At 40.6% G+C, this 26,002-nt stretch overlaps 1 protein-coding gene across 1 annotated transcript; it reads left to right on the top strand.

The window, feature by feature from the left end:
- The first annotated feature begins 18,764 nt into the window (after positions 1-18,764).
- On the top strand, positions 18,765-26,002 carry GPRC5D (G protein-coupled receptor class C group 5 member D). Its single transcript, XM_077167926.1, has 3 exons — positions 18,765-19,662; positions 24,749-24,816; positions 25,931-26,002. The coding sequence occupies exons 1-3, from the start codon at positions 18,765-18,767 to the stop codon at positions 26,000-26,002; spliced, it is 1,038 nt and encodes a 345-aa protein (XP_077024041.1).

Here is a 26,002-nt window from a genome sequence, read left to right as displayed (position 1 = left end):
CGGGCTTTAATCCTCACCACGAAGGGTTCTTATTGAATATATAGTAAGGCTTGCGGCAGAGGGCAAGGATAGCTATTTGATCACCTTTGCTGGAGGCCTTTTGGAATCTGAAGATGGGCCATTTCCAAAGTTCGGTGGTAAAAACCAGCCCCTGCCAAGCCTTGGCTGTGTGTCAGGCACATGCTGCATGCATCACCCACTTCCTCCATGTACAGACTCAATGAGGGAGGCACTGTTAATACCCTCATGCATGGATGAAGAGCCTGAGGTTCCCCTAGGCTCACCCACTAAACAAGACAAAAGTGCGTGGCCTTGTCTTTGGCCAAGATGAAAGTGTAGCTACAGGGGTGGCCTTAGGGGCCTTACGTCATGCCAAAAAGTTTTTATTTATCCTAAGGAGAATGAAGTCAAGGGCTTTGAGCAAGAACATGATACCATCATGTTAGAAAATTCTGTCCTCTGTGTAGAAAGTGGTCTGGAAAGGGACGTGACTGGTACTAAGTGAAGCAATCACAAGATTCTAAAAGAAAAACCATGATGGCTAAACAGGGTCATGGTGGTAGAGATTGAGAGAAGTGGACAGTTTAGAGAGAGAGAGAAGTTCAACAGCACTGGTGACTAGCAGGTGAGTGAGATAAGGGAGGAGGGGGTCTATTACAGTGCCCAGGATTTGTGTTTGGACAAGTGAGTGGGTGGGGCTGCCACTCACTGAGGGGGCACAGAAACAGGTTGCTTGGGGTCAGTACCCACAAAGGGGTACGTGGGCCTATAGAGCTAGCTAGTGGACATCTCGTCAGATGTTAGGACAGGATGCTGAAACAAGAAATCTAATCTGGAGATAAGTGTTTGGATGTCACCAGTATATATAGAGGGAGTGAATGAATTATGAACTCACCCAAGGAAAGGCTGTAGGGTAAGGAGAGAGAAAACCTAAGTAAGCGCTCAGAAGAACCCCAATATTTATGAGAAGAGCAGAAGAAAAGAACTTGACAAAGATCAAAAAGAAGTGGCTAGTGATATGGAAGAAAAATTGGAGAATCAAAAGAGAAGAGGTCATTGGGGAGAGCTAAGCACTTATAACAAGTACTGTTGAGATGGTATGTCCTAAATAACTCTTTAGTCCATCTCTATTAAAACCACCCTAAGACAGGGCACCATTCATTTTTATCTGAACTACAGCAACAGACTCCTAACTGGCCTCCACATTTCCACTCTCACCTTCCTTTGGTTCATTTTTTACACAACATCAAGAGAGATCTTTGCATCCCCTTCGGGAAATGGTGAGAACGGGGAGAAATTCAACTTCCCCAAGTTGAATTGTTGATATTCTCACAAGCAGTGTGGACAACCAAAGCTATAGGCTGAGCCCCCAGTCTTGGGGTTCATTCATATGAAACTTAACCCCACAAAGGATAGGTCAAGTCTACTTAAAATTTAGGCCTAAGAGTCACCCCCAAGAGAGCCTCTTTTGTTGCTCAGATGTGGCCTCTCTCTCTAGCCAACACAACAAGCAAACTCACCACCCTCCCCCTGTCTACATGGGACATGACTCCCAGGGGTGTGGACCTCCCTGGCAACGTGGGACAGAAATCCTAGAATGAGCTGAGACTCAGCATCAAGGGATTGAGAAAAACCCTAGAATGAGCTGAGACTCAGCTTCAAGGGATTGAGAAAAACCCTAGAATGAGTTGAGACTCAGCATCAAGGGATTGAGAAAACCTTCTCAACCAAAAGGGGGAAGAGTGAAATGAGACAAACTGTCAATGGCTGAGAGATTCCAGACAGAGTCAAGAGGTTATCCTGGAGGTTAGTCTTATGCATTGAGTAGATGTCACCATGTTATCCAAGATGTAATGGAGAGGCTGGAGGGATCTGCCTGAAAATGTAGAGCTGTGTTCCAGTAGCCATGTTTCTTGATGATGATAGATAATGATATAGCTTTCACAATGTGACTGTGTGATTGTGAAAACCTTGTGTCTGATGCTCCTTTTATCTACCTTGTCAACAGACGAGTAGAACATATGGAATAAAAATAAATAATAGGGGGAACAAATGTTAAAATAAATTTAGTTTGAAATGCTAGTGATCAATGAAGGCGAGGGGTAAGGAGTATGGTATGAAATCTTTTTTTTTTCCTGTTTTAATTTTATTTCTTTTTCTGCTGTCTTTTTATTTCTTTTTCTGAATTGATGCAAATTTTCTAAGAAATGATGAATATGCAACTAAGTGATGATATTGTGAATTACTGATTATATATGTAGAACGGAATGATCACATATTAATGTTTTAGTTCATTTGTTAAATTTTTTTAATTAATAAATAAATAAAATTTAAAAAAAGAGAGATCTTTCCATTAAAACTCTCTTTGCAATTAAATTAAGATTCAGACGCCATTGCATTGACCTACAAGAACTGTGTGAATTGGCCCCTGACTACTTCTCCACTTTCCTTCCATTCTATTCTCTCCCTTACTGTCCTCTAGCCACACTGAACTTCTAATTTTTTTAACACACCACGCTTTTTCTTGCCTTAGGGCCCTTTCAGTAGCAGTTATATCTGCCTGAAACTCTCTCCTCCTCCTTTTCAAATGGCTCACAACTCCCTCCTTCTTTGAGAAGCCTTCCACAACCCCTCTAGCTAAGTAAAGTAGGGCCCCTCCTATAGTTCTCTACCATAGCTTCATGTTTTGGTTTTCCTTCATGACACAAACTACCATTTGTAATTATTGGATTTATTCATTTACTTTTCTTTCTGTCTCACACTAGATTGTAAATTAGATAAGGAGGAAGCCCATACCTCTTTTATCCTCCATTATATTCACAGCGCTTAGCTCAGGGATATAATGCTTAGGAATGCATTAGGCTGTAAGTAACAGAAAACTAAACCAATAAGTAGGAAGCAAAAACTTTCCCAGAAGTTGCCCCAGCAGATTTCCACCAACATCTCATGGGCCACACCTGGCACACAGAGTCACTTGCAACTGCAAGAGAAATGGGGAAGGTGTGTGTTTGACTTTCAGTCTCTGTAGTGGAAAGTAGCAAGGGAGAAAGGTGTAGATAATGACTTTGGGGTAGATAATCTGCATTGTTTCCAATAAAGTTTCTGTGTAGGTGTGTGTATCTAGACTAAAATCTGGGGGAAGGTGAGAGATCGGAGATAGTGGGAAAAACAGGTCAAGGTCGGGTTGCAGAAGACCTTAAAGATTTTAATGGTATATCCTCACTTCAGAACCAGTGCAGACAGCTCGAGAGCATTGTACTACCTCTCTCCCCAGTTCTTCCTACTTCCCTCATCTCTCCTCTCTTCCCCTTTGAAAATCCAAAAGAGTGGAGCATGGCCATGATGAAGAAGGAATGAATGGTTTTCAGTCCCTTTTCCCCACAGTGAGGATATAGGGGCCGACAGGATTATGGTAATAGAGCGAATTAAGAGAAAAGAGGGACAGGAACTAAGGAAATAGAATACATTTATCCTCATTCTAAATTTAATAATGTAAAACGGAACCACAGAGTCCAAGGTTTCTACTTGCCAATACATGGACTGGTAAAGCAGTTTTTTTCCTGACTCCCACTCATTCTCTTGCCTAAAAGAGAAGTTGTTGAAAAGACCCACTGGCCCATCCCACTCTTCATCTCCCTAGGGTCTGGAACAAAGAATATTACTAATATTCTAGACTGTTGTTATACTCAAGTTGGGAAACAGGAGGCATGTGTAAGGACGCTTTGTTGTCCCTCAGAAGCCATTTGCCTGCTGAAGTAATATTATGCATTTTATGAATACCACCCCATAAAATTTGCTCTGTACTATACTACATTCCTATGCTTCAGTGAGTGTTTTAGGGGCATCAAGTGTGTATAAATACAGTTGAATACTTGACCAAGGTCAGGGAGTTGATCATCACTTGTTAAAGGAAGACCTTCTGCATTTACACACTTTAATTCACACTTGGCTTCTCTACTCTTGAATAATGCTGCTTTGATCTTGAGCACAGCAATTAAGCTTCATAGCTTGCCACGGGTATTTATATGGTTGAATGCCATGATTTTGCCTTTGAATTTATATTCTTAACTAGCTCTAGGCTTTTTCTTTAGAAACATTTTTGTTTCTATAGCAACCAATATGCTATAAGAATTTGGGGGCAGACCCAAGCAATATCCACAAATACAGAATCAAGAATCAATCCACGTGAGGTGGAAGTGCCAAAGTGGTTGAAGATGAGAAATGTCATAATTAAGCTTCAGGCAAAACGCCCTGGTCTTTCCTTAGCAATGATTTAATTCAACACTATCAAAAAGTCATTTTATGAACTGGCTGAAACCCCAGCCCTTTCTCATGTCATTCCTCATGTTTCTCCTGGTCTCCTGATCCTCCAGTAGCCCTGAAATAATCGCTAGTTCCCCTAGGAAGCTCCCTGCTTTCCTTCCTCTGTGCCTTTGCTCACACTGCACCCCAAACCCAGAATCATCCCATCTCTCCCTATCAATCTTCTATCCGTACCTCGACTCAAGAGTCTGAATTCTTCCTCAATCTCTCCAGTAACCCTTCTTCCTTTGCAATTTATAGGGCCCCACTTCCACCCCCCAGCACAGTTATGTTAAAAAGATGAGCAGTTTTATTAATGTAGTGGTTTGAATGAGAAAAAAATAAGAGCCATTGATAGTTAACATTTCTTGAGCATTCACTGTGTCCCAGGGCACTGTGTTAAACTTGTCACCTGAATTACATTTTTAATCTATGCAACCATCCTGAAAAGTGGTTGTTAGCAACTCCAGCTACAAATGAGGAACTGGGGCCACTCAGAGAAGTTCATGAACATGCTCCAGGCTACATAGATGATACGTGGCAGAGCCAGAACTTGTAAACAGGCAGTTTAAAACCAGAGCCCATGCTCTTGTCCACTCTGCAATGCAACACTATTCAGTGCAAAGTTTGGTTTCCCTGGCTGGCAAGAAAGGAAATGAGGCAGGATGTGAATCTACAAGTGAGGACTCTGGCTGGATGCTCCTCCATGTATAATTTACTCCGTGGTTCAGCAAAGTGGCAGTGATAAAATCCCTGTGTCCCTAGGGTATATGCTGTGACCTGAAATTTAGATGAACAAGCTCCATGAGCTTGAAACTCCAGAAACAGCACGGGACCCAGCAGCATTGCATTTCCTGCTTGTCGGGTTAGCAGCCTTTGTCTTCTCTCCCCCTCCTTCTAGAGAACTCAGCTAAGTAAAGTTCTTATGCAGGTAATGCAAGCACAGGCCCATGACCACCCCCCCTTAAATAATGTATATAGGTGCATGTTCCCAATCACATTGTCTCTGCTCTCTTTTACGAGTCCTTTCTTGAGGGCTACCAGGTTGTGGCCTCACAACAGATTTTGCTGTGGGAGCAGGATGTGTTTTATGGATAGAGGACCCTAAACTGGAGACAGAGCCCGATGAAGACATGACCATGCCAAGAATCAGAAGGAACCTCCAGCACTTGGATGTATCTGCAAAGGCTGCATGGAGGAAGTGGTGTTATGGGAATCAGTTCAGCTCTTCAGAGAGGAGGTCTAGTGCTTCTTAGAGAACACCGTCCTTGACTCTCCTCTGTCTCAGAGGATTAAATATCCCACCTTCTATGCAAGGTTCATTCCGTCATCTGTGGTCAGCGTCAGTCTCCACTTCCCAAGGTATCTTCTCCAAGGGGGGTTATGTGTAGGGGTGTGTACCTGGACTTAAGATTTTGGGAAGGTGAGAGATTCTATCATCTATTCTATCCCTTGTCATTTCAATCTCTTCCTCTTCCCTGCCTCCTTCTTCTTAATCAAGCTCAAGTCTCTCCCATCAAAACAACTCTTCCCTCAACCCTGTCTTGCTTTCCAGGGCCCACCCCAACTCTCATTTCCTTCACAAATTGCCTTACCCATTAATTTATACCTAAATTGAACACATTTCCTCTCCTCTCATCCCCTCCATTTCATTTCTCTGAAATGGGTCATCATTTGCAAAGAGGCACATTATGTTCTCTATCAGGCTAGATGGCCCCACCACACCACTGGGCACTGTGGCCTTTCCTTCTCTGTCACTCCCCCTTTGGCACCTGTGATCTGTCATTCTCTCTGTGCACCTACCTGGGATGATTCCCCTTCTTCTTTCACAAGCTCCTATTTCCCTGCCCAGCTTCGGTCTTGGTGTTCTCCCAGGGCCTCTCTCCTGTTAGTTCCACTTCCTATCACCCTGACCCCCCGAGATGTGCTCATCCTGGGCCATGCAGACCCTGCTCTGTCCCTCAGTTCTGGGACTGTCCATGTCCTGGTGACTCCCAAGTATTCATTTCCAGCCCTTCTCCCTCCCTGACTTAACTTTTTCTTCTCATCTCCTTTCTCAGGCACGTGGACACATGAGTGGGTCCATTGCTGAGACACACATTGAACACCCTCTCTTGGTGAAACAAACACACAACAAAAGTTTTGAAATAATCCCTTGTAAGGACCTATAAGGAATGGATAACATCCATCCTCTTTTTGGGTCTCTTTCTGTTAGAAAGAGTGATGGGGGCCAGCAAAGTAGTGGTTTATTTTTCAAGACACACACACTTCTTAGTGCACATAAATCACAGCAACATATTAGCATATCTTCCCAATTATATGTGATATTCTTGAATACCGATAGTTATTATTATTCATTTTTGTACTCTCTGTTCCCAGCAGGGTGTCAATACACAGCAAAAACTGGGTATATGATTTGGAATAAATAAATGAGTAAACAAGTCTCGGTTCATGAAAGTGCCAAAAGAAAGCTGGGAAATGAGGAGGGCTGGGAAAGCTACCAGCTCAGTCCATGTTTGCAGTGCCAACGGGAAATTGGCATGTGAAGAAAAATACAAAAATGCAGAAATAAATAAGCTCCAGATGCATATATCCAATGACCCACTTGACATAGTCATACAAATAAAGCACAGATAGATCAAACCAGACATGTCTGAACCTGAACTCTTGGCTCAGACCTTTTAGCCTCCAAAACGTTTTCTTCCCTCCATCTTCCTCATCTCCCTAAATGGCACCACCGTTCACCAACTTGTTCAAGACAGAAAAATGGAAATCATCCTGAGGAGAGCAAATCTCCTTGTTTGCTGGGTGGGTCTCAGGCAGCACCTATCTCCCCAATGCAACTGATAATTGAGAATGTTCCTCTGGGCAACAAGGCCATTTCTCAGTTGGAAAGGTCCCATTTTTACTTGATCACGTGGTCAGTTGCTTCCTTGTCTCCTCCCAGCTTCTCTTATGTAAAATGGAGGGACGGGGTGGGGAGGAGCAGGTTCCCTCCCCGGAGCACAAACCCACAGATCCTCCAGCCATACCTGGCCCAGCGCTGGAGATGGGGAGATCAGGTGCTTTCTGTGGAACCTCTGCCTCTAAGTCTTCCCTATTAACTATGCTTGTTGTTTGTGACTTGTGACTCTACCCTCTGGTTTAACGCATTCTTGATTTCTTCTCATCATTCATTCATTTCACCAATGTTTGTTGAGCATCTACTATATGCCAAGCATTAGATAGGCCAGTGAACAAAACAAAAATCTTGCCCTTGCGGAGTTAATGTTCAGGTAGGGGATAAAGATAATAAACAATAGACATAATAAATCAGTGCACTGCACAGTGTATGTTACAAAATAATAAATGCTATGGGAAAAATAGAAGGAGCAAGATAAAGTGAATAGGCAGTGATAGGGAGTTAAGACAGATGGGAGCACACAGGGGCTGAGCAAAGGAAAGAGTGGAGAAAGCTAGGTCCAAGAGGTAAGGAGAAGTGGCAGGTCCTTTAAGCCTCACAGGCCATTTTAAAGACTAACTTCACCTCCATATGAAATGGAGAGTCCATGACAGGATTTTAAGCAGAGGAGTGACATAATAAAAGAAATTTGAAAGATTCCCTCTGGCTGCTGTGTTGCTTATATCCTGCCAGATGAGTAAAGGCAGAAGCAGACCAGGCGGGAGTCCACTGCAGTGATGCAGGCAAGAGAAGAAAATGACTTGGACCCTGATGGCAACGGTGGAGGGGTGAGACACGGTCAGAGTCTGCGTGTACTTTGAAGGTAGAGCCAACAGGATTTCTCCTGACGGATGAAATATGGGGTGTAAAAGAAAGAGAGAAGTTTAGATGATGCCAAGATTTTTGGTTCGAACAACTAAAAGAATGAATTTACCATCAACTGAGATGTGGAAGGCTGCTGATGGACCAGGTTTGAGGACATCAAAAGCTCCGTTTTCCTTCATTTTCCGCCTCCAAAACACCAGCGAGACAGAGACTCCACCTGCAAAGTGTCTCTTGAATCTTACTGATTTTCCATCACCGGCACCCAAATCTGGGGAACCGATGGCCACCATCATGTCTCGTCTGCACTCTTGATATGGTCTCCTGCTTCCTAACTAATCTGGTCGTCTCTAGCACTTCCTCAAATGCCTAATGTTCCTGAGAAGGTTAGAAAGTCTGCAGCCAGGTTGATCTTTTTACAACACCCACTGGATTATGCCATTGCCCTGCTTAATACACTGTTGTGGTTTCCTATTGTGTCAGACTCATTTGCCTGGGTCATATGTCTCCAAAGCATAGGATGCCCACTTCCTATCCCACTCCCACCCTTTGTTACACCCCTTCTTGCCGTAAGGAGACATGCTGAGCCCTGTGACCCTGGCTTCTGCTTATCCTGGCCTCTCTGCTGAGATGGTCTCCATCCCATCCTTCATGGCATACCTGGCTCTTTCCTAGCCTTCAAGTCTCTGCTTGAATGATGCCCTCAGAGAAGCCTTCCTAGCCCACCCTCACACATATTTGATCTTCTCTATCACAGCAGTCTATTTAATTCATTCTTTTATAGCATGTTCTCCAGTTAGTAATTCTACATGTATATGGTGGTGGTGGTGTTTTATTGTCCTATTGCAGCATAACTATAAGCCTAATGAGGGCAAGGACCACATCTGATTTGTTTACTTTACCCGCAGCATTTAGCACAATAAATAGTTAAGGATATGTGTTGAAAGAATGAATGACATTAAATGGAATCCAATTTATAGTTTTAAAAGAATGAATGAAATCACTCTTGGGATAACAGACCAACCCAGCCTTCAAGGCCTTGGGCGACCAAGCCCTGTGACCCCCCCACCTCCCTTCTCACCCAGCCGCGCTCCCACCATGCTCACCGATAGCCTTTGGAAGAATAAGCCGTTGTCTTCCTCACCGCTGCCTTTGTGCAGACAGTTCCCTCAATCTGAAGCACTCTTACTTCTCACTTCAAGTAGCTTAACTCTGCTTAAACATCTCTTCTCCTTACGGCCTTCCCTGAACCCTCCTCATGAACCCACAGAATACTTATTGCACGTCTACTGATGTTTTCATTACCTGCCTACCCTCCATCCCACCCCAGTCTGAAGCTCCTTGAAGACAATGACAGGTCCTAAATCCTGTCCACTGCGATATCTCAAGCACAAGCACAGAACCTGGCACAAAACAGACGCTCAAAAAGTCATCAAAAGAATGAATGAATTAATCCTAACAGTATATTTCTAGGGAGAGGCTCTAGGACTGAGTAGATGGGCTACTTTAATATATAGACCTAGCTTTTGACCTACGCATTATAGTTTTCATGTTGGTAATTAAGTTATAAACAAACCCCTTAAACTTGTTGGTATTCTTCCTTAGGTTAAACCGTCTTGCTTAACCTTAAGTTTATGGTTTATATCATCACTTTGCCTTCAAAACTCTCTAGCTCAGCCCAGAGGAAATTATTGCCAAGATCTTTTATGTTTTTCCTTTCTATAAAATATACCATGGGGAAGAGGAAATGAAACACTTGCTTAATTTCAGAGAGATCAAGAAACTTGCCCAAGATCAGAGAGCTAACTAGCCGTAGACATTTAAACAGACTCCAAGACAGTGGCCATTTGATGAGACTAGTAGTTTTCAAACTTTTTTTTTCCCCAACCCCCAGTCAGAAGCACATCTTACATTTCAACCCAAGACAAACACACACACTCTGCCCTGAAATAAAAGTTTTATGAAACAGTATTTACCATTACTACCAATAGCAATAAAAGTATGGCAAAGTTAGGGGTGGTGTGACAGTGGCTCAGTGGCAGAATTCTTCCCTGCCATGCCAGAGACCCGGCTTCGATTCTGGATGCCTGCCCATGCAAAAAAAGAAGCATAGCAAAATTAATATAATATACTATTTTATTGGTAATTATATACAATATTAAATCCAAAATATAAAACAAAAATGTAGTCATAATTTTGATTTAATCAACAGGTGTGTCTATTTATAAATTCATTCCAATGAAATACATGAGGACAAGATTATGTGTATATCTGATACACTGTTGAATCTGGTTTTTCACATTTTTCAAATGAAAGTTCATCAAGGTTGAAAGCCCTAAAAATTCATAAAGCAGGTTGTTGCAAAAGTCAGTAACTGTGTTTAGCATTGGAAATTTTTCTTTAATCTTAATCTAAATAATAAATAACCATTCTTCAGTACAAGAATTAAAGACAACCATTCTCTTTTTTGATTACCAAGTTTAATCGAGAGTTTTGAAAGCAAATACCTTTTTCATTCAACTATAATCCTTTCAAGCTTTAGCTTTTCTTCTGGAAAGTAAAAATTGTGACTTGGAGAGAAAAGCGAGATGTAACAGTATCTCTACTTTTATTTCATTCCAACATTGTATAATATTCCTTTCTATGTGTTGTAACAATGTTGGGGACATACAGCAGCTAGTATTATTATATTTATAAGGAAACAATTTAAGATTTTGGAATGAGTATCCTTCCAATGGAATGTTAGTGCTTCTGGGATTTTCTGATCCTTTAGGTATCCGTGCCTTTGGCTTCGACTAGGCTATTTTACAACTCTGTATAGATAAAAGTTTACTTGTAGGAAACTTATAGCAAGACATAATTCTTGCACAGAAACATGGACATAAATTCTGTTCAGTGAAGATTCAGATGAATATCTGAAAGAAGAGGATCCATTTCCAAGATAGCTTCTTCATTCACCTGTCTGGTGCTTGGTTAAGCACGGTTGGAAGGCTGGGCTCAGCTGGTACCACTGACCAGGGCATCTGCATATGATCTCTCTGGGTGGTCTCTCAGAGCATAGCAACTGTGTCCCAGAAAAGGCCAAGTCTTCCAAGAAACCAAAGAGGAAGCTTATAGGCTTCTTTTGACTTAGCCCTCTGAATTCATGCATCATCATTTCCACCATATTTTATTTGTTACAAGAGATCATTCAGGAGGGGAATCGGATCTCACCTCTTGATGGGAGGAGTTTCAAATAAATGCAGTCATGTCTTTTGGAATCCTTGAATGTGTTTGACTTGCTAAAATATCTCTTAATTTCTTCCCAAATGTAAACTTTGGTTAAGAACGCCAAAAAAATGTCAACTAAATATTCACCTTTATTATCTAAATATTATGCCCCCAAATATTTGCCAGATGAGTTAATTTTTCAATTCAAAATATTTAAATCTTACTTCCAAGTTTGGGTACCATGCTCACCTTCACAGTTTCCCTCATGGCAGCCGGAACACTGGCTATGCGATAGCAAATGGGAATGGCCAGCTCCAATGTGTGGACAAAGCATTTCTAAAAGTTTTGTCATGTATCACTTTTTATTTCAATAAATCCATGAGGTTCAGTTATATCTCTTTAGATGTTGAAGTTCCATGATGAATTAAACTTGATTGGTAGTAATTTTTAACAAATTCTAATCATTCTGCCATATTTCCTGTTCATGTTTGTGGTCTACACTTGTCATTCCTTTACAGTTTTTTCCAGTTTGAAGCATATTGAATCAACAATGTACTTTTCCAATCCAGAGATTATGTCTAATGCAGTTTTGAGTGAAACTACATTCAAACAACACAAATCCTTCATAAAATTGTCTTGTCACTTGTATCTGATCCAATTGAAAACACTGACAACTTGAAACATCAGTGCTTTTATCAAGCTGCATCACAAAATCTGTACCAGACTATTAATGCATGGAAAACTTTGCCTCCCTATGTGCTACAGAAATACAGATTTGATGAGATATTATGGTATTCAAAGAGGTATAATTTCTAATTTATCCACTGATTTAACATTTTATCACCAAAAATCACATATACTGTTCCCTGCATCCCAGAAGAATAATTTTTATCAGCTGTGTGATCTGTTTTCTCCTTGTCACTCTATATACTAATAAATAGATGATGCTAAGGCTTTTTCATTGACAGTAGTTGAACAACTAACAAATTGTGATAAATGTATGTATTTTTCCCTTGGAAATATTTGAGGGACTTATTGATGACATATCATGTTATTTTCCCAGGCACATTTTTAATTTTAAAGATTTTAAGGTTCCATCTGTCAGATTACTATTATAAATAATATATAGTCTATTGTTTTTGTTAGGCTTTGCATATTTCATAAAATCACATTAAATAATATTCATTATAAAATCTTGTACCTATTCTTTCCTTTTCCAAATGCAGCTCAGATAAAATAAAAAATGTTATTAGAGTCAACCTTTTTTTAAGTATTGTCAGATTTATACTTCCAGATCCAGCATTTGAACTTGAGCATGACTCTGTATTTTTCACATCATCTGTTTTCTTCTCCTGATAATAAAGTAACCCAGAGTAAGAGCAGTATTCACTAGTTCAATTAAAACAGTATAGCTACAAAGTGAAAAAAAAAAATGTTGGCTAACTTCCTTTCCAAAAAATGCTCTGAGCACTCATAAATGATACTCAGTTTTAGCAGTTTGCCAATCCAGATAAAATGCTCCTGTACTTCACAACTAATTACACATTATATTAATATTCAATTAAAGTATACAATGTTATCTCTCCTATTATAGAGCCAATCAGATTAAGCACCCTATACAAGAATATCATAGGAAATGCCCAGGGTCAGCTACATAATTGGCAGGATCCAGTTCAAAATGAAAATGAGGGAGCCTGGGTAGGTGTGAGTAAATCAATCCCCTCTTCCATGGCGGGCAGGTGACTCCAGGCAGAGGGAAGCAGGGGTCACAGGGCAGGGGCAGAAAGGGAAGGGAGCACCCAGGGCGCTGGGATGGTGCAGAGAGGGTGGCTGTGAATTCATTCCAGAGAGTCCGGGAGGCAGTGGGATGCAGGATCACATGTGAGCCGAGGCTTCAGGTCCCCAGCGCGTGCTCCACTGTCACATCCAACTTCACTTACAAAACATACCTTCAAAGATAAAACTACTAAGAATTTCAATACAGCAATCACAGAGCATTGAACTCCAAGTGCAGGGTCCCTCGGAGTGTGGGACTCTATGTGACTGCACATTTGCACACCCATGAAGCCAGCCAGGGCCGATAAGCCAAAGGCAAATGATTCATTCCTGGCCAGTGTAACCCACCACGTGGCCAGTCCTCAGCCAGCCAGCCAGTTATAATGGCTGCAGTATTTGTCGCAAGATGAAAAATATTTGACACACTCTCATATTCTATTCTCTCTCTCTCTCTCTCCCTCTCTTTCTTTCCCATTATGACTGTGCTGGTTTGAAATGATGTATGTACCCTAGAAAAGCCATGCTTTAATCCTAATCCCATTTTGTAAAGTCAACTGTTTCTTTTAATCCCTATTCAGTATTGTATGTTTGAAACTGTAATCAGATCATCTCCCTGGAGATGTGATTTAATCAAGAGTGGTTGTTAAGCTGAATTAGGTAAAGGCGTGTATTCCACCCATTTGGGTGGGTCTTGATTAGTTTCTGAAGTTCTATAAAAGAGGAAATGTTTTGGAAAATGGGAGATTCAGAGAGAACAGAGAATGCTGCAGCACCAAGAAGCAGAAAGTCCGCGAGCCAGCGACCTTTGGAGATGAAGAAGGAAAACGCCTCCCAGGGAGCTTCATGAAACCAGAAGCCAGGGGAGAAGCTAGCAGATGACGCCGTGTTTGCCATGCGCCCTTCCAAGTGAGAGAGAAGCCCTGACTGTGTTCACCATGTGCCTTCTCACTTGAGAGAGAGAGACCTTGAACTTCATCGGCCTTCTTGAACCAAGGTATCTTTCCCTGGATGCCTTTGATTGGACATTTCTATAGACTTGCTTTAACGGGGACATTTTCTCAGCCTTAGAGCTGTAAACTAGCAACTTATTAAATTCCCCTTTTTAAAAGCCATTCTATTTCCGGTATATTACATCCCGGCAGCTAGCAAACTAGAACAATGACCCACCAAATTGTTGTCCAACATTACACCACATGACCTTCCAAGGTGCTCGATCCCAGCAGGGACAGGTGGAACCCACACATCCTCTTGGGCTGAGGAGGTAAGGCCAGCCTATCCTTTCTGTGTTAACAGGCCCTAGGCTTTCTCTAACCAAGAAGTAACTGTGTCTGAGCCAGGCAAGCCCAACACTCCCTATACCTTGTCTCTCTAAGGTGTTTGTCCTTCTGAGCTGGAAGCATCAGGAAAGACAGTCTGGTATAGCAGCAAGAATGCTTTCCAAGTCATTGCAATATGAGTGCCAGAAATAAGAAGATAATCCAGCTTAGAATATTATTGGGTAGAATTGAAAAAATTTACAGGCCAAAATTCCATTTTTTATAAAAGTGTATGCACATATATAGAGCTGTGGGGGTGGGGGGAGGGTGAATTTAAAGGGAAAAAATGGAAATGAACACAAAATTGTTAACAATGGTTACCCTCTAGGTTCGAATCTCTCTCTCTCTCTTTCTCTCTCTCTCTCTTTATCTATCTATCTATACATACACTCACAATGTGGTAGTGGAGATTTTAAAGTTTTTTTTCAAGCTTTTTTTAGCAGTTGTCCAATAAAATTATTTTTTAAAAAGATCACAGTAAATCTATAATATCAATAGAGATGAAAAGATATACTATAAAATGATAGATATAGTTTGAGCTCATTTTGTAAAATATTAATTATTACAATAGCAAATAAAGAATTGTATGTGTATTAAAAAGGTTTGAAAGATTATGCACCAGTATTAGAGAGATTATGTGAGACTTTTATTATTATTTTCATTCTGTTTTAATACATAGTTTGAAAATTTTTACCATGTATATATATTGCTTTTACATTTAGGAAAATATATATATATTTTGAAATACATTTTTTAAAAAAAGAATGCTTTCCACAGGTCAGTCACCCCTGGTTGCTTCCTAGAACATTCTGTGGCCTTAGGTATATCCTTCATCTCTCTGGGCCTCCCCTTTCTTACTATTAAATTCCTCCTATTATTATATTAGCTTCCTTATTGTGAAGTATTAATGAAAGGGTAGGACTAGGTGACCTTCAACATTCCCTCCAGCTTTGTTTCTACAAGTTGAAGGAAACAATGCAAAAAGATATTTGGCAAAAGGCATTTGGCTTCTTGACTCTTTTATCTCATTTTTAATGAACTTCTTGCAATCAATATATTTTGATTCATCAAAGTCATATCCGAGCTGTTTGGTCTGAGATTGTCGCTGCATAAAAGGCAAAAGAAATGAGGTGTGAGTAATTTGCATTTTGTGTAGACAAAAGGTCTAGCAGTAGATGGGTTTATTCTATAACCCCAGATTTTAAAATAACAGTAATTAATACCTAGGACGGGTCTTTTTATCTAAGGTGCTCAAAGGGCTTTGTGGTCATTAACCCATTAATTCGCTGACCTCAAGCCACTTGGAGAGTCAGGAAGAATCTGCTTAGAAGACTAGCACGCCAGAAACCAAGCGTTACGGCACCCAGCAATGTCCATGACTAACCAACTGAAGGGGATGGGGACAGGGTCTCTTTCACTCTTCTGAAGATGGGGTCACCAAAATTGTTCTCCTGGAAGAAATAAATGGAAAATCCTCCTATTGTTTTAATAACAGCTGTCTAACCACTCACTAGTTTCTTTGAGTGCATTCTCATGGGTGTCAACTCTCATCATCTGGAGAACCCCTTTACCCCAAACTCAAACTTTAGATTAGTATTTACAGTTCCACGGGACCATAACGATGCCCAGAGCAAGTAAAGGAGAGGGCACACATTGGCGTATATAGGTAGAGGGAAGAGGTAGTCTCCCCTAAATTCACATACACACACCCTTCAGAACTGCCCTAAGGCCAAGCTTCCTCTAGGAAACAGACGAGTGAAAAATTATTGTTCGCACTTAAGAAATCTGTGGAGAAAAGTTGCTGTGAAACTGGAATTCCCTAGGATTTTCTTCTCTCAAAGGAGAAAATGGCTTTTAAGGGTTTGAGGTCTCTTAAATAGAACAACACTTCAGAATGAAATTTTCAAGGGCTTGTTACAGTCTCAACTTATTTGCAGGTGATTTACATTTTAAAACATCTGTAAACAACCATACTGCTAAGAAGTACCTTTCTCAAAGTCTGGACTTCTATCATTAAAAGCACCCAATCCATCCATCCGTCACCTCAGGAACTGTTCCACACTGAGCCAGATGCTCTGGGGTCATAAGATGTGGAACCTGACCCCCAAGAAACTATAAATCTAATCAAGGGAATGAGATGAATGCAAACAAAGGAGCAGTGAGTGATACAAGGCAGAAACGGCAATTTTCAAAGGTACATGCACTAAGTGTTGTAGAGTTCAAGGCTGAAGGTGATCAGTGAGGAAGAGAATGATCAGAAAAGGTTTCATTGAGGGGATAAAGATGAACCAAGCCAGATCTTAGAGGTAGAGAAAGTATCTGAATAGGTAAGCAGGATGGATGGGAATAAAGCAAGAGGCAGTTCATGACAGGGGCATCTCCTAAGGGAAGGCAAACAGGTGGGAGCTTGCTTCTCCATGAAGCAGCAGAAAAAACAACCCGGCTAAACCACAGGACCTGAAGATCTGAAGAAGGTAAGATTGGATGGACAAGGTAAGGCCTTGAAACCAGACTAACAAGCTTAAAGTTGAGGTCTTCAAAAGTCCTCTGTTGAAATGCAAGTATCCAGGGAAAGAATCAAGGAGCAAATTTGGAGGTGGGGAATTAGTATTAGCCAGACACTGTATTGTGTGCTTTATTATATGCCACCACAGGAGAAAAGTAATACCTTATACCAATGTCAGCTAGTGACTTATAATTGAAGGAATTCTTGTATCTAGGAATCTAGGAAGGCCCTGATGGAATAAGGCCAGACCAGGTGCATTCTGATGGGAGTAGGAAGGGATAGGATAGAGGAAAATGATAGCCAACGCCTTGGACAGTACCAGAAATGGCTGGTCCAGTAAGGGCACACTCTTGATGGATAGTAAGGGGCTGAGGAAGGATTTCCAAAACAGAGTAGTAGCATGAAGAAAGATTGCTGGCCCATTTAATGCACATAACCCTACCTTATAGCTCAGTGAAACTCATTGCTTTATTCAATTGGGTTGCTCTTCTGGATCTTGCAATTAAAATCAAGATATGGAAAAGCTTCTGGAGGTGGCTTCTCTAGGGAGTAGATCAGAAAAAGAATGAAGTGTCTTCCTGTGAGGCCAACTGAACACATTGGCATATACAGGGAAGAAGCAGTCTTTCCTAAATCCACACCTGCCTTCAGAACTGCCCTAAGGCCAAGGTTCCTCTAGTAAACAGATGAATGAAAAATTATTATTCACACTGAAGAAATCTCTGGAGAACAGTCGCTGTGAAACTGGAATAGGTGTGTCTTTCTGTCCTTCCGGTTCTTTTTATTGACACTGCAGGAATCTGAGTGAGGGCCTACAGTCCTTCCGCCCATTTGGGGAGAGATTAAAGAAGGCAAGGTTGTCTCCTTCTTACTCATTGGCAGTTACAACCTCACCGCCACTACAGCCTCAGCTTCCAGAGAGGACACAGAGGAGGTAAGTTGAATCCAAGGGTCCAAGCCCTCAGCTATAAACCTGGAGCCCTCCATGGCTGAAGGGGAGTAGAGCTGGGGTACTTAATTGTGAGATACTTTTTTCCAAATGTATATGTGGGATTTTTTTCCAGGCTATCTCTGTCAAGACGAGGACTTTAAGTGCTAAACTATCCAAAAAGTTACTCGAAGGCAGGGTCAATTTTTTATTACTTTTTGATGGACAGGTAATAGATGTGTAATAATAATTGTTGCATTCTGTTGACTTGAACTGAATTCAAAGAAGGAGCAGACATTAGAATTACTGGGAATACTCATCTACCTGCGTACTGTAGGAGCAGAACAACAGAGACTAAAGTGATCCATTAGTGTCTGCCAACCTTATTCAAGAGCCTGGTATAACCAGAATCCCATCGATCGTGCATACATTTTCATGCCCACTTTATGAAAAAGGTTCTGCATTGGCCTTCAAAAGATTTGGTGGGGATTGTGACATATACATGGATGAATTGACTGGCGCCAAATAGAGTTTGTTCTGCTTTTTCTCAGAATGGAGCTCAGATAGTTTTCAGAGATTTAGATTTTCTTTCTCATTTCCTTTTCTGACACCCCGTGGTCAACAGTTTTGAATGTGGTGGGGTAATATATATGATGGCATTTCCTATCCCCTTGGATCACGTTTATATATACCTTTGATTTTTTTCCCCTAGGAAAGCATAGCTTTTAGAATACTATTAGGTGTCAGACCAACTAAACTGCAGCTCTCGCACATGTTTAGTGACACTTTAGGGAAAGCCATTTCATTCAGTATACTCAGGTGTCTACATTTAGGAATGAGCCACATTATAGTGTCCTGTCAAGAGCTACCCAACAGATGGGTGGGTGCAAAGTGATGTTTCTCTCACCTTTTCTCTGCAGGGGATCAGAAGATCATTGTTGTGAGCCCCACCTATACATCACCATGTATGAGGACTGCACCAAGTCCGCTGGGGAGGAGTATTATCTCTTCTGTTACACTGAGGGAGTATGGAGCATTGTGATGGAGTCCTTGGCAGTGATTGGCATAGTGGTTACAATTCTGTTGCTTTTGGCATTTCTCTTCCTCATGCGAAAAGTTCAGGACTGCTGCCAGTGGAACGTCCTCCCCACCCAATTCCTCTTCCTCCTGGGTGTGCTAGGGCTCTTTGGACTTGCTTTTGCCTTCATCACCCAGCTCAATGAACAAACTGCCCCTGTACGCTTCTTCCTCTTTGGGGTACTCTTTGCTCTCTGTTTCTCATGTCTCTTGGCTCATGCCTCCAACCTGGTGAGGCTAGTCCGGGGTAGAGTCTCTTTCTGTTGGACCACAATTCTGTGCATTGCTATCGGTGTCAGCCTGCTGCAGACGATCATTGCTATTGAGTACGTGACTCTCATGATGACCAAATGTTCGATGTTTATGCACATGACACCCTATCAGTTCAATGTGGACTTCGTTGCACTCCTGGTCTATGTCCTCTTACTGATGGCCCTCACGTTATTTGTCTCCAAAACCGCCTTCTGTGGCCCATGTGAGAACTGGAAGCAGCATGGAAGGTTCATCTTCATCACCGTGCTCATCTCCATCATCATCTGGGTGGTGTGGATCACCATGCTCATGAGAGGCAACCCCCAGTTCCAGCGGCAGCCCCAGTGGGACGACCCCGTCATCTGTATTGCCCTGGTCACCAACGCTTGGGTTTTCCTGCTGCTGTACATCATACCTGAGCTCTGCATTCTCTACAGATCATGCAAGCAGGATAGCCCTTTACAAGGCAACGCTTGCTCAGTCCCAGCCTACCAACACGGCTTCAGAGTGGAGAACCAGGAGCTCTCAAGAGGTACTTTCCCAGGGGGTAAAGATACAAGGAAGCTGTCCTTTGGAAGAAAGAAGGGGGAAATAGGGCGGCAGAATGAACCAAGAGGGAACAAAAAGGGAATGATCAGATTTTAGTTGAGTGACAGTAATTCAAGCATGGGGACGAAGACATCTAAAATCAAGGGTAAACTTTTATTAAAACTTGGTTCTTCCAACACATAGAAATTTGTTGGGAAAGACCAAGACAGAAATGAATCAAAGGCCCCAAATAAACAGGATGTGGCTCTGAGTATTCATGTTGGGTAAAAGCACCCACTGTAAAATGAGTTAACCAGCCCAAAATTAGGCTTGAATCATGTGACTGCATGACCTATAAGTCCAGATGCTTTGGCCACCAAGTACAGAAATCAATCCTGGCAAAAGGATTGACATTTAAAAATTGTAGTCCCAGAGATGGTTTGCCCAAACAGTAATAATAGATTGGTTCATAGAGTTCACCACCTTGTTAAAGTCATAAGCCCAATAGCTTCCAGATTTTCAAACCATTCACTGCTTAAAACCCTTCAATATTTATTAAAAAAAAAAAGAAAAGACAGGAAACATCATTAAATCAGAATCCTGAGTAAAAGTTCAGCTGTGTACTCATTAGCAGATGAATACAATTGGCACAAAGCAATTTGCATATGTGGCATTTTTATAATAATTTCAAGAGCATATTTTTATGCTACTATGTAAGACCAAGCCACCTGACTATACTTTGTTAGGAAATAAAATATATTATCCATGATGACAAGGATGCTTGGATCCCAACAAGTTGGGGAAAATAGTGGCTAATTTCAGTTATCTGGAAATATGTCAAAACTCATTAACTCATTTCTGAAACATCTGGCCCATTATAGCTCCAGATCATAGTTTCACATCAATTTTTGTGTCTTAATAGGCATCTGATTTCTCACAATTCTGATGTGCAAAGATGATATTTTATTTATTATATAGCACATATGATGTTCACCGGGCTCAAAAATTAATAGAAGCCTTCCTTTTAAGTACAAGCATTTTTTTGAGCTGTGATCTACAGCTAATTACACATTCAAATTAAATTCTATGTTGATAAGTGCATCCATTCATACTTTTCAGTTCAGCTGACCGAGAGTCAGAAATTGAAATTGTACATCCTTCCTATAAAAGTTTTAACTGCTTGTTGATGATGTGTAACTGACGTGTGTGGTAGAATTGCAGACTCACTGTTTTCTTGAAACTACTCACAGTTCTTACCAGAAGATAGGATAAAACTTCTTGCGTTTTTTTTCTGTTAAGTTTGTTACCAAGAAACAAATCCAGAGAAAGACGTTTTTGGAGTTTCATAATATCTCAATGCATACTGGGACTTTTAATGAGCCATATACCATGTCCCCCAAATATTAAACAAGTGTTTAAAACTTTCTAAGGGGTGTCCTAGTTGAAAAACCAGAGCTTGCAAAACTATACTATTTCCTGTTTTGACCAGAAATATCTTTATTATCTAAGCATAGTTATAAAATCCACTTCTGAGCAGGAAATGTTCAACCAGTGGTAGTGATTGTCAATGGAGTTTGACAGTTTGTGAAAAAAAAATCAACAATGTAGCAAGGAATGCAAAGATGGCTCCAAGATTGGGCAGAATAACCAGAAACTTAAAATCAGGGAATGGAAATGGAATTTAGGTAAACTAGAAAAAGTAAAAATATTTTTTACAACAATAGAAGAATGGACAAAACTTTAAAAGGGAAGGATTACAACCAGGTGGGAAAAACATATGCATAGATACAAACTAGGTAAGGGATGGACAAGAACAGTATATTGAAAATCCTAAGTGTTACTGTAAATCATGAGCTGACAGTCAGAAAACGGCCTAAGAGGTCTTTGTTTTTGTTACTCAAGACACAAGCCCAATACTACATACACAGACATGTGATCAGCATTAATAATTGAGCCATTGCACTCGACACTGGTCAGTCTGTAGCCAGACTAGCGCTGCCAGTTTTGGGACCCACTAATGAGAAGGGGGGGCAGGAGGATGGGACTTGAAGAGGATCAGTGGAAAACCACAAAGATGATTAACAAGTTGTAATATCAGAGCTATGTGCAAAGGTTAAGACAGTGACTCTAAGACGGTAGTTCTTAAGCTGTACGTGCTTTTCTCATAAACTATTGAAGTTCTTTCTCTACATTCTGTACTACATTTTGTTTGAGTCCATGCATTTGTTATGTGAGTCATCTGATCAATTGTTTGTAGTTGTGATGCTGGTCAGATAATTATCTGATTATCACCAGGTTGTAGCAACCAGAATTACTCAGCTGAGAAAAGAGTAAGGCAAGGGGTGATTAGCAGGGAATTTCACAACTGTGAAGACCTCACTCCAAGGGGCAGTTGTCCTGTTGTTTTCCATCTCCAACTAAAGATAATGGATGAAAATGGACTCAAAACAAAGCATGAGGGATTCAAATTAAATATGAAAATAGGAATTGATAAACACTGAAACAGATCAGCAAAGGTAACTAAGACTCCATTTCCCTGAAGTCTTTATAGAAGTTTAGGTTTTATTCCTCTTAAGTGGCTTCAGGACTTAATTCCAAGATCCAAAAACATCTGGTTAGAGAATGAAAATGCAATTAAGCACAGGACCCCAAACAAAAGGGTATAAATATTCTTTGCCCCATGTTAAAAATGTGTTCCTCTGAAAATCTGTATTGTAATTGAAATTTTTAAATTGGCAGCTCTTTTAAATGAGTATTTAAAATGTGACATAATTTACAGAGATTTTAAATATAGTAGAAAATCAGCCATGGATTTTTTTTTTATGGATGCAAAGTTCCTCTTACTTATTGCCTACTTGATCTGTTTTAGATTAATTAGAATTCTTTATAACAAATTTGCTAAAGCAAGAACCATATATATTTGAAATTATTACATTACTGTCTGCATTTTTCTGTCAAGTGTTTGAATTCATACAAACCTACTCTGACTTTTTTGAAGGTAAAATAACCAATGAACTACATAATGTAAGAATGGGTCAGTGAGTATAAAATGAGGTAAACCAAGAGAAAAATGTTTCTGCAAACATAAACCCTTCAGGTTGTTTTCCTTAGCAAATACCAACTTTGCTTAGACTAGCCTATTTTGACAATTCTCGACATTTTTTGCTCTTCAAGGCACCCATCTTATTAGGGGACACTCAATTCAAATGGTTCCAGGCAGCACATAATTTTTGTTTGTTCTTTCATATGAAGTTTTGTTGTTGTTGTTGTTGTTGTTTGCTCTCAAGAGCATAGGGCACAGAGAGAGGATTGGCATAAAGCAGGGAAGAAGGCAGTGAGTCACAGTCAGGATTTGTTTAGTTTGAGGACAGATAAAATGAGGATAATGACATTAATAAAGATTCAGGAAGCATTGACATAATCGGACAGCCTGGGGCAGAGAAAAGAGTGCTTTGCAACTCAGCTCTCCTTGTACCAATGCTAAGATACAACAAAGATCCTCAACCCCTAAAACCTTCACACTCCTTGTCTTTAAATGATGATGATGATGTCCCTTTCTCCTCCACATATAAATGTTGGGTCTTACTTATTCAACTGAGATTTCTTACCATGAGGCTGATAAAGTATTAATACATAGGAACCCTCAGCCTTTTGGTAAATTCGTGAATAATAACTGAAGCTGGAAGAAATAGGCAGCTTCGATTTATGATCTTGTCTGATGCGACAGAATGTTGAGTAAAAGTTAGTTACCAAGGGGTTGTGTCATGAGAAACAGAGTGAAACCAAGGATTCAGTTCATTCTGCATGAAGCAAAGATGAACATTTCATATTTCACAGGTTCCAATTCCTTTTAAAAATTCCCATAAGAGGGGCGGGCCGCGGTGGCTCAGCGGGCAAAGTGCTTGCCTGCTATGCCGGAGGACCTCGGTTCGATTCCCGGCCCCAGCCCATGTACCAAAAACGGAGAAACAGAATACAATAAAACAAGAAAATGTTTAAAAAAGATGTTTCCCTTTCTTCCTTCCTTCCTTCCTTCTATCCTTCCTTCCTTCTCTCTGTCTTTCCTTTAAAAAAAAAAAAAAAAAAAAAAAAAAAATTCCCATAAGAGGACTATGGAAGAGCATCAATTGTAACTATACCCCACCGTCACCAAGAATAATAATGGTAACTTACAAGGTTAGCATATAAGGGATTCTAAGAGTGTGCCCCCTTCTGAGGTCTTCACATATATTTATTCACTTAATCTCAAAACAACCCTATAAAATAATTTTGCTTTATGATCCTCATTATCCCTCTTTCATTTCCATCAGGAAACAAAGACAACGAAAGGTTAAGTAACTTGGCCCTAGGTAACATGGTTAACAAGTGAGAGAACCAAGCAGGATCCTTGCACTCAGCACTATAAGGCTATAGGTGTGAACATTCGTGATACAGCCATGTCTGTGATCATCAAACAACAAAGAAATATTGAGCAAGTGCCTAGCCTTAGAGATGCAGCAGCAGAAAAGACACAGTTCCTGTCTTCATGGAGTTTACAGTCTGGTTGAAGACACACACTAAACAAATATCTGTGTTTGTGTGTGTATGTGATTGTTCTTGACACGGTAAAATTGTCTCTAGGAATATTTGTTGTCCAGTTTTAAAAATTAAACCAAAGCACCGATAGTATGGAGCCTAAAGGGGACTTAGGGATGATCTAGTTGAGCCTTTCATTTTACATTGAAGGAGATGCCCAACATCACACATGTAGAAGGACTCTGACCCACTGTTAGCATATTTTCTCTAGAAAGTGATTAGGGTTCTTCAGCCTCTTCCATTATTGAATATAGATGTTCTTCTCCTAAGAACAACCTTCTCCTAAGAACAACCTTCTCCATTACAATCTTCCTCATAGACTTTAAAAATATTTTTTTTTAAAAATAATGGATCTTTTTTAAACAGCCTAAACTAAGAATTTCTTTTGTAGTAGTTTCTTGCCATAAAGTGTCAGGGATCTCTTTGCAAGCCATTGAGTCTTCTCCTAGTCCTCATGTGCTATTTCCATGTGAATCTCTGACACTAACGCAGCCCTTCCCTCCTTTGGCTTTCAGCCCGAGACAGTGATGGAGCTGAGGAGGATGTAGCATTAACTTCATATGGTACCCCCATTCAGCTGCAGGTAAATGTGCTCCTCTACCTTTACCAAGGAGGGACATAGCAAGCACTCCTTAGTTAAGAGAGCCTTCAGGCTTCATTTCCAATGGTGTTTACTGAATTGAGAGAGGAGAAGTAGGGCTGGGTTATGCCTAAAGGCATGTGGAGCTTGAGCCATCCAGATTTAAATGGTAGCAAAGCTGGATAATAGTGGTAAGTCCTCCACCCAAACTCCTCCTGGGCCCTACTGCCACCACTTTCAACAATAATATTTGATGCAGGTGAATGTCCATGGAAAGAAAGGCGATTTGAAGAGTTTGTGTGGAGCAGGCCTAGTACTTTTGCCTTTGGGACAATAAGGGATTATAAATATGAGCGTCATACCTTTTTTTAGCATCAGTTGTCTAAATCTGTCCCCTGAGCCCCACTGACTGAGTCTCTGAGTCATTGTCTAGCTCCAGCAACCCAGACTGACCCAAGAACTGAGCTAAGTCTGTCACTATCATCTGGATGCCCAGATGGGTGTACCCATTTTAATCCTTTCAGACCAAAACAGGGGGAGTACTGCTGAATAGAACTGGAGGTAGCTTACATTTGTGCTATGATGGCTTGAAAACATATATATATCCAAAGCCAAAAATACCTTATTGAGATCCAATTCTTATATAATGGGAATCAAAAGAAACTAAAATCTGAGAGTCAAAAGTTATGTTCAGATCTTTTGTTCTATGAACTTTATTATATAATTCTAATTTAGGCTAATTCCTCTGGCATATTGTCTGAGATCTTGCCTTTTCCAGGAAAAATAAATGAACAAGGACATAGCTATATCATATATTGTAACTAACCCTCTTGACAGCATTTATGCAATGAGAAAATCTTTATTATCCTCTAAGAATTTCTTGGATTAATTTCAATTTCCAGCGACCAACTCTATTCAAGAACCTTGCAAAAAAGTTTTCTTAAGAGGGGAAATGGTAAAAAAGTTCTGATGTGGGCATGAGCAGGCTCAATATTTTCTTCTTTTTTTAACAAAGGATTAGTTGATGGTGAAATGATACTAATTCAAAGATAGTTCCGGAGAGTATTATACGTTATGTTCGCTCAGAAAGTTGATGATGCCACTTTTTCCTTTACAGACTGTTGATCCCACACAAGAATATCTCATCCCACGGGCTCAACAATGCCCCCAGCAAGATGCAGGATTATAA

Source organism: Tamandua tetradactyla, chromosome 7, assembly GCF_023851605.1.
Source record: "Tamandua tetradactyla isolate mTamTet1 chromosome 7, mTamTet1.pri, whole genome shotgun sequence".
NCBI classification, from domain to species: domain Eukaryota; kingdom Metazoa; phylum Chordata; class Mammalia; order Pilosa; family Myrmecophagidae; genus Tamandua; species Tamandua tetradactyla.
This window is presented reverse-complemented; position numbering and strand designations above follow the sequence as displayed.

Coding starts and splice junctions, on each gene's coding strand:
- GPRC5D (XM_077167926.1), top strand. CDS start 18,765: ATGTATGAGGACTGCACCAAGTCCGCTGGGGAGGAGTATTATCTCTTC. Junction 19,663..24,748: donor GAACCAGGAGCTCTCAAGAG/GTACTTTCCCAG, acceptor TTTGGCTTTCAG/CCCGAGACAGTGATGGAGCT. Junction 24,817..25,930: donor GTACCCCCATTCAGCTGCAG/GTAAATGTGCTC, acceptor TTTCCTTTACAG/ACTGTTGATCCCACACAAGA.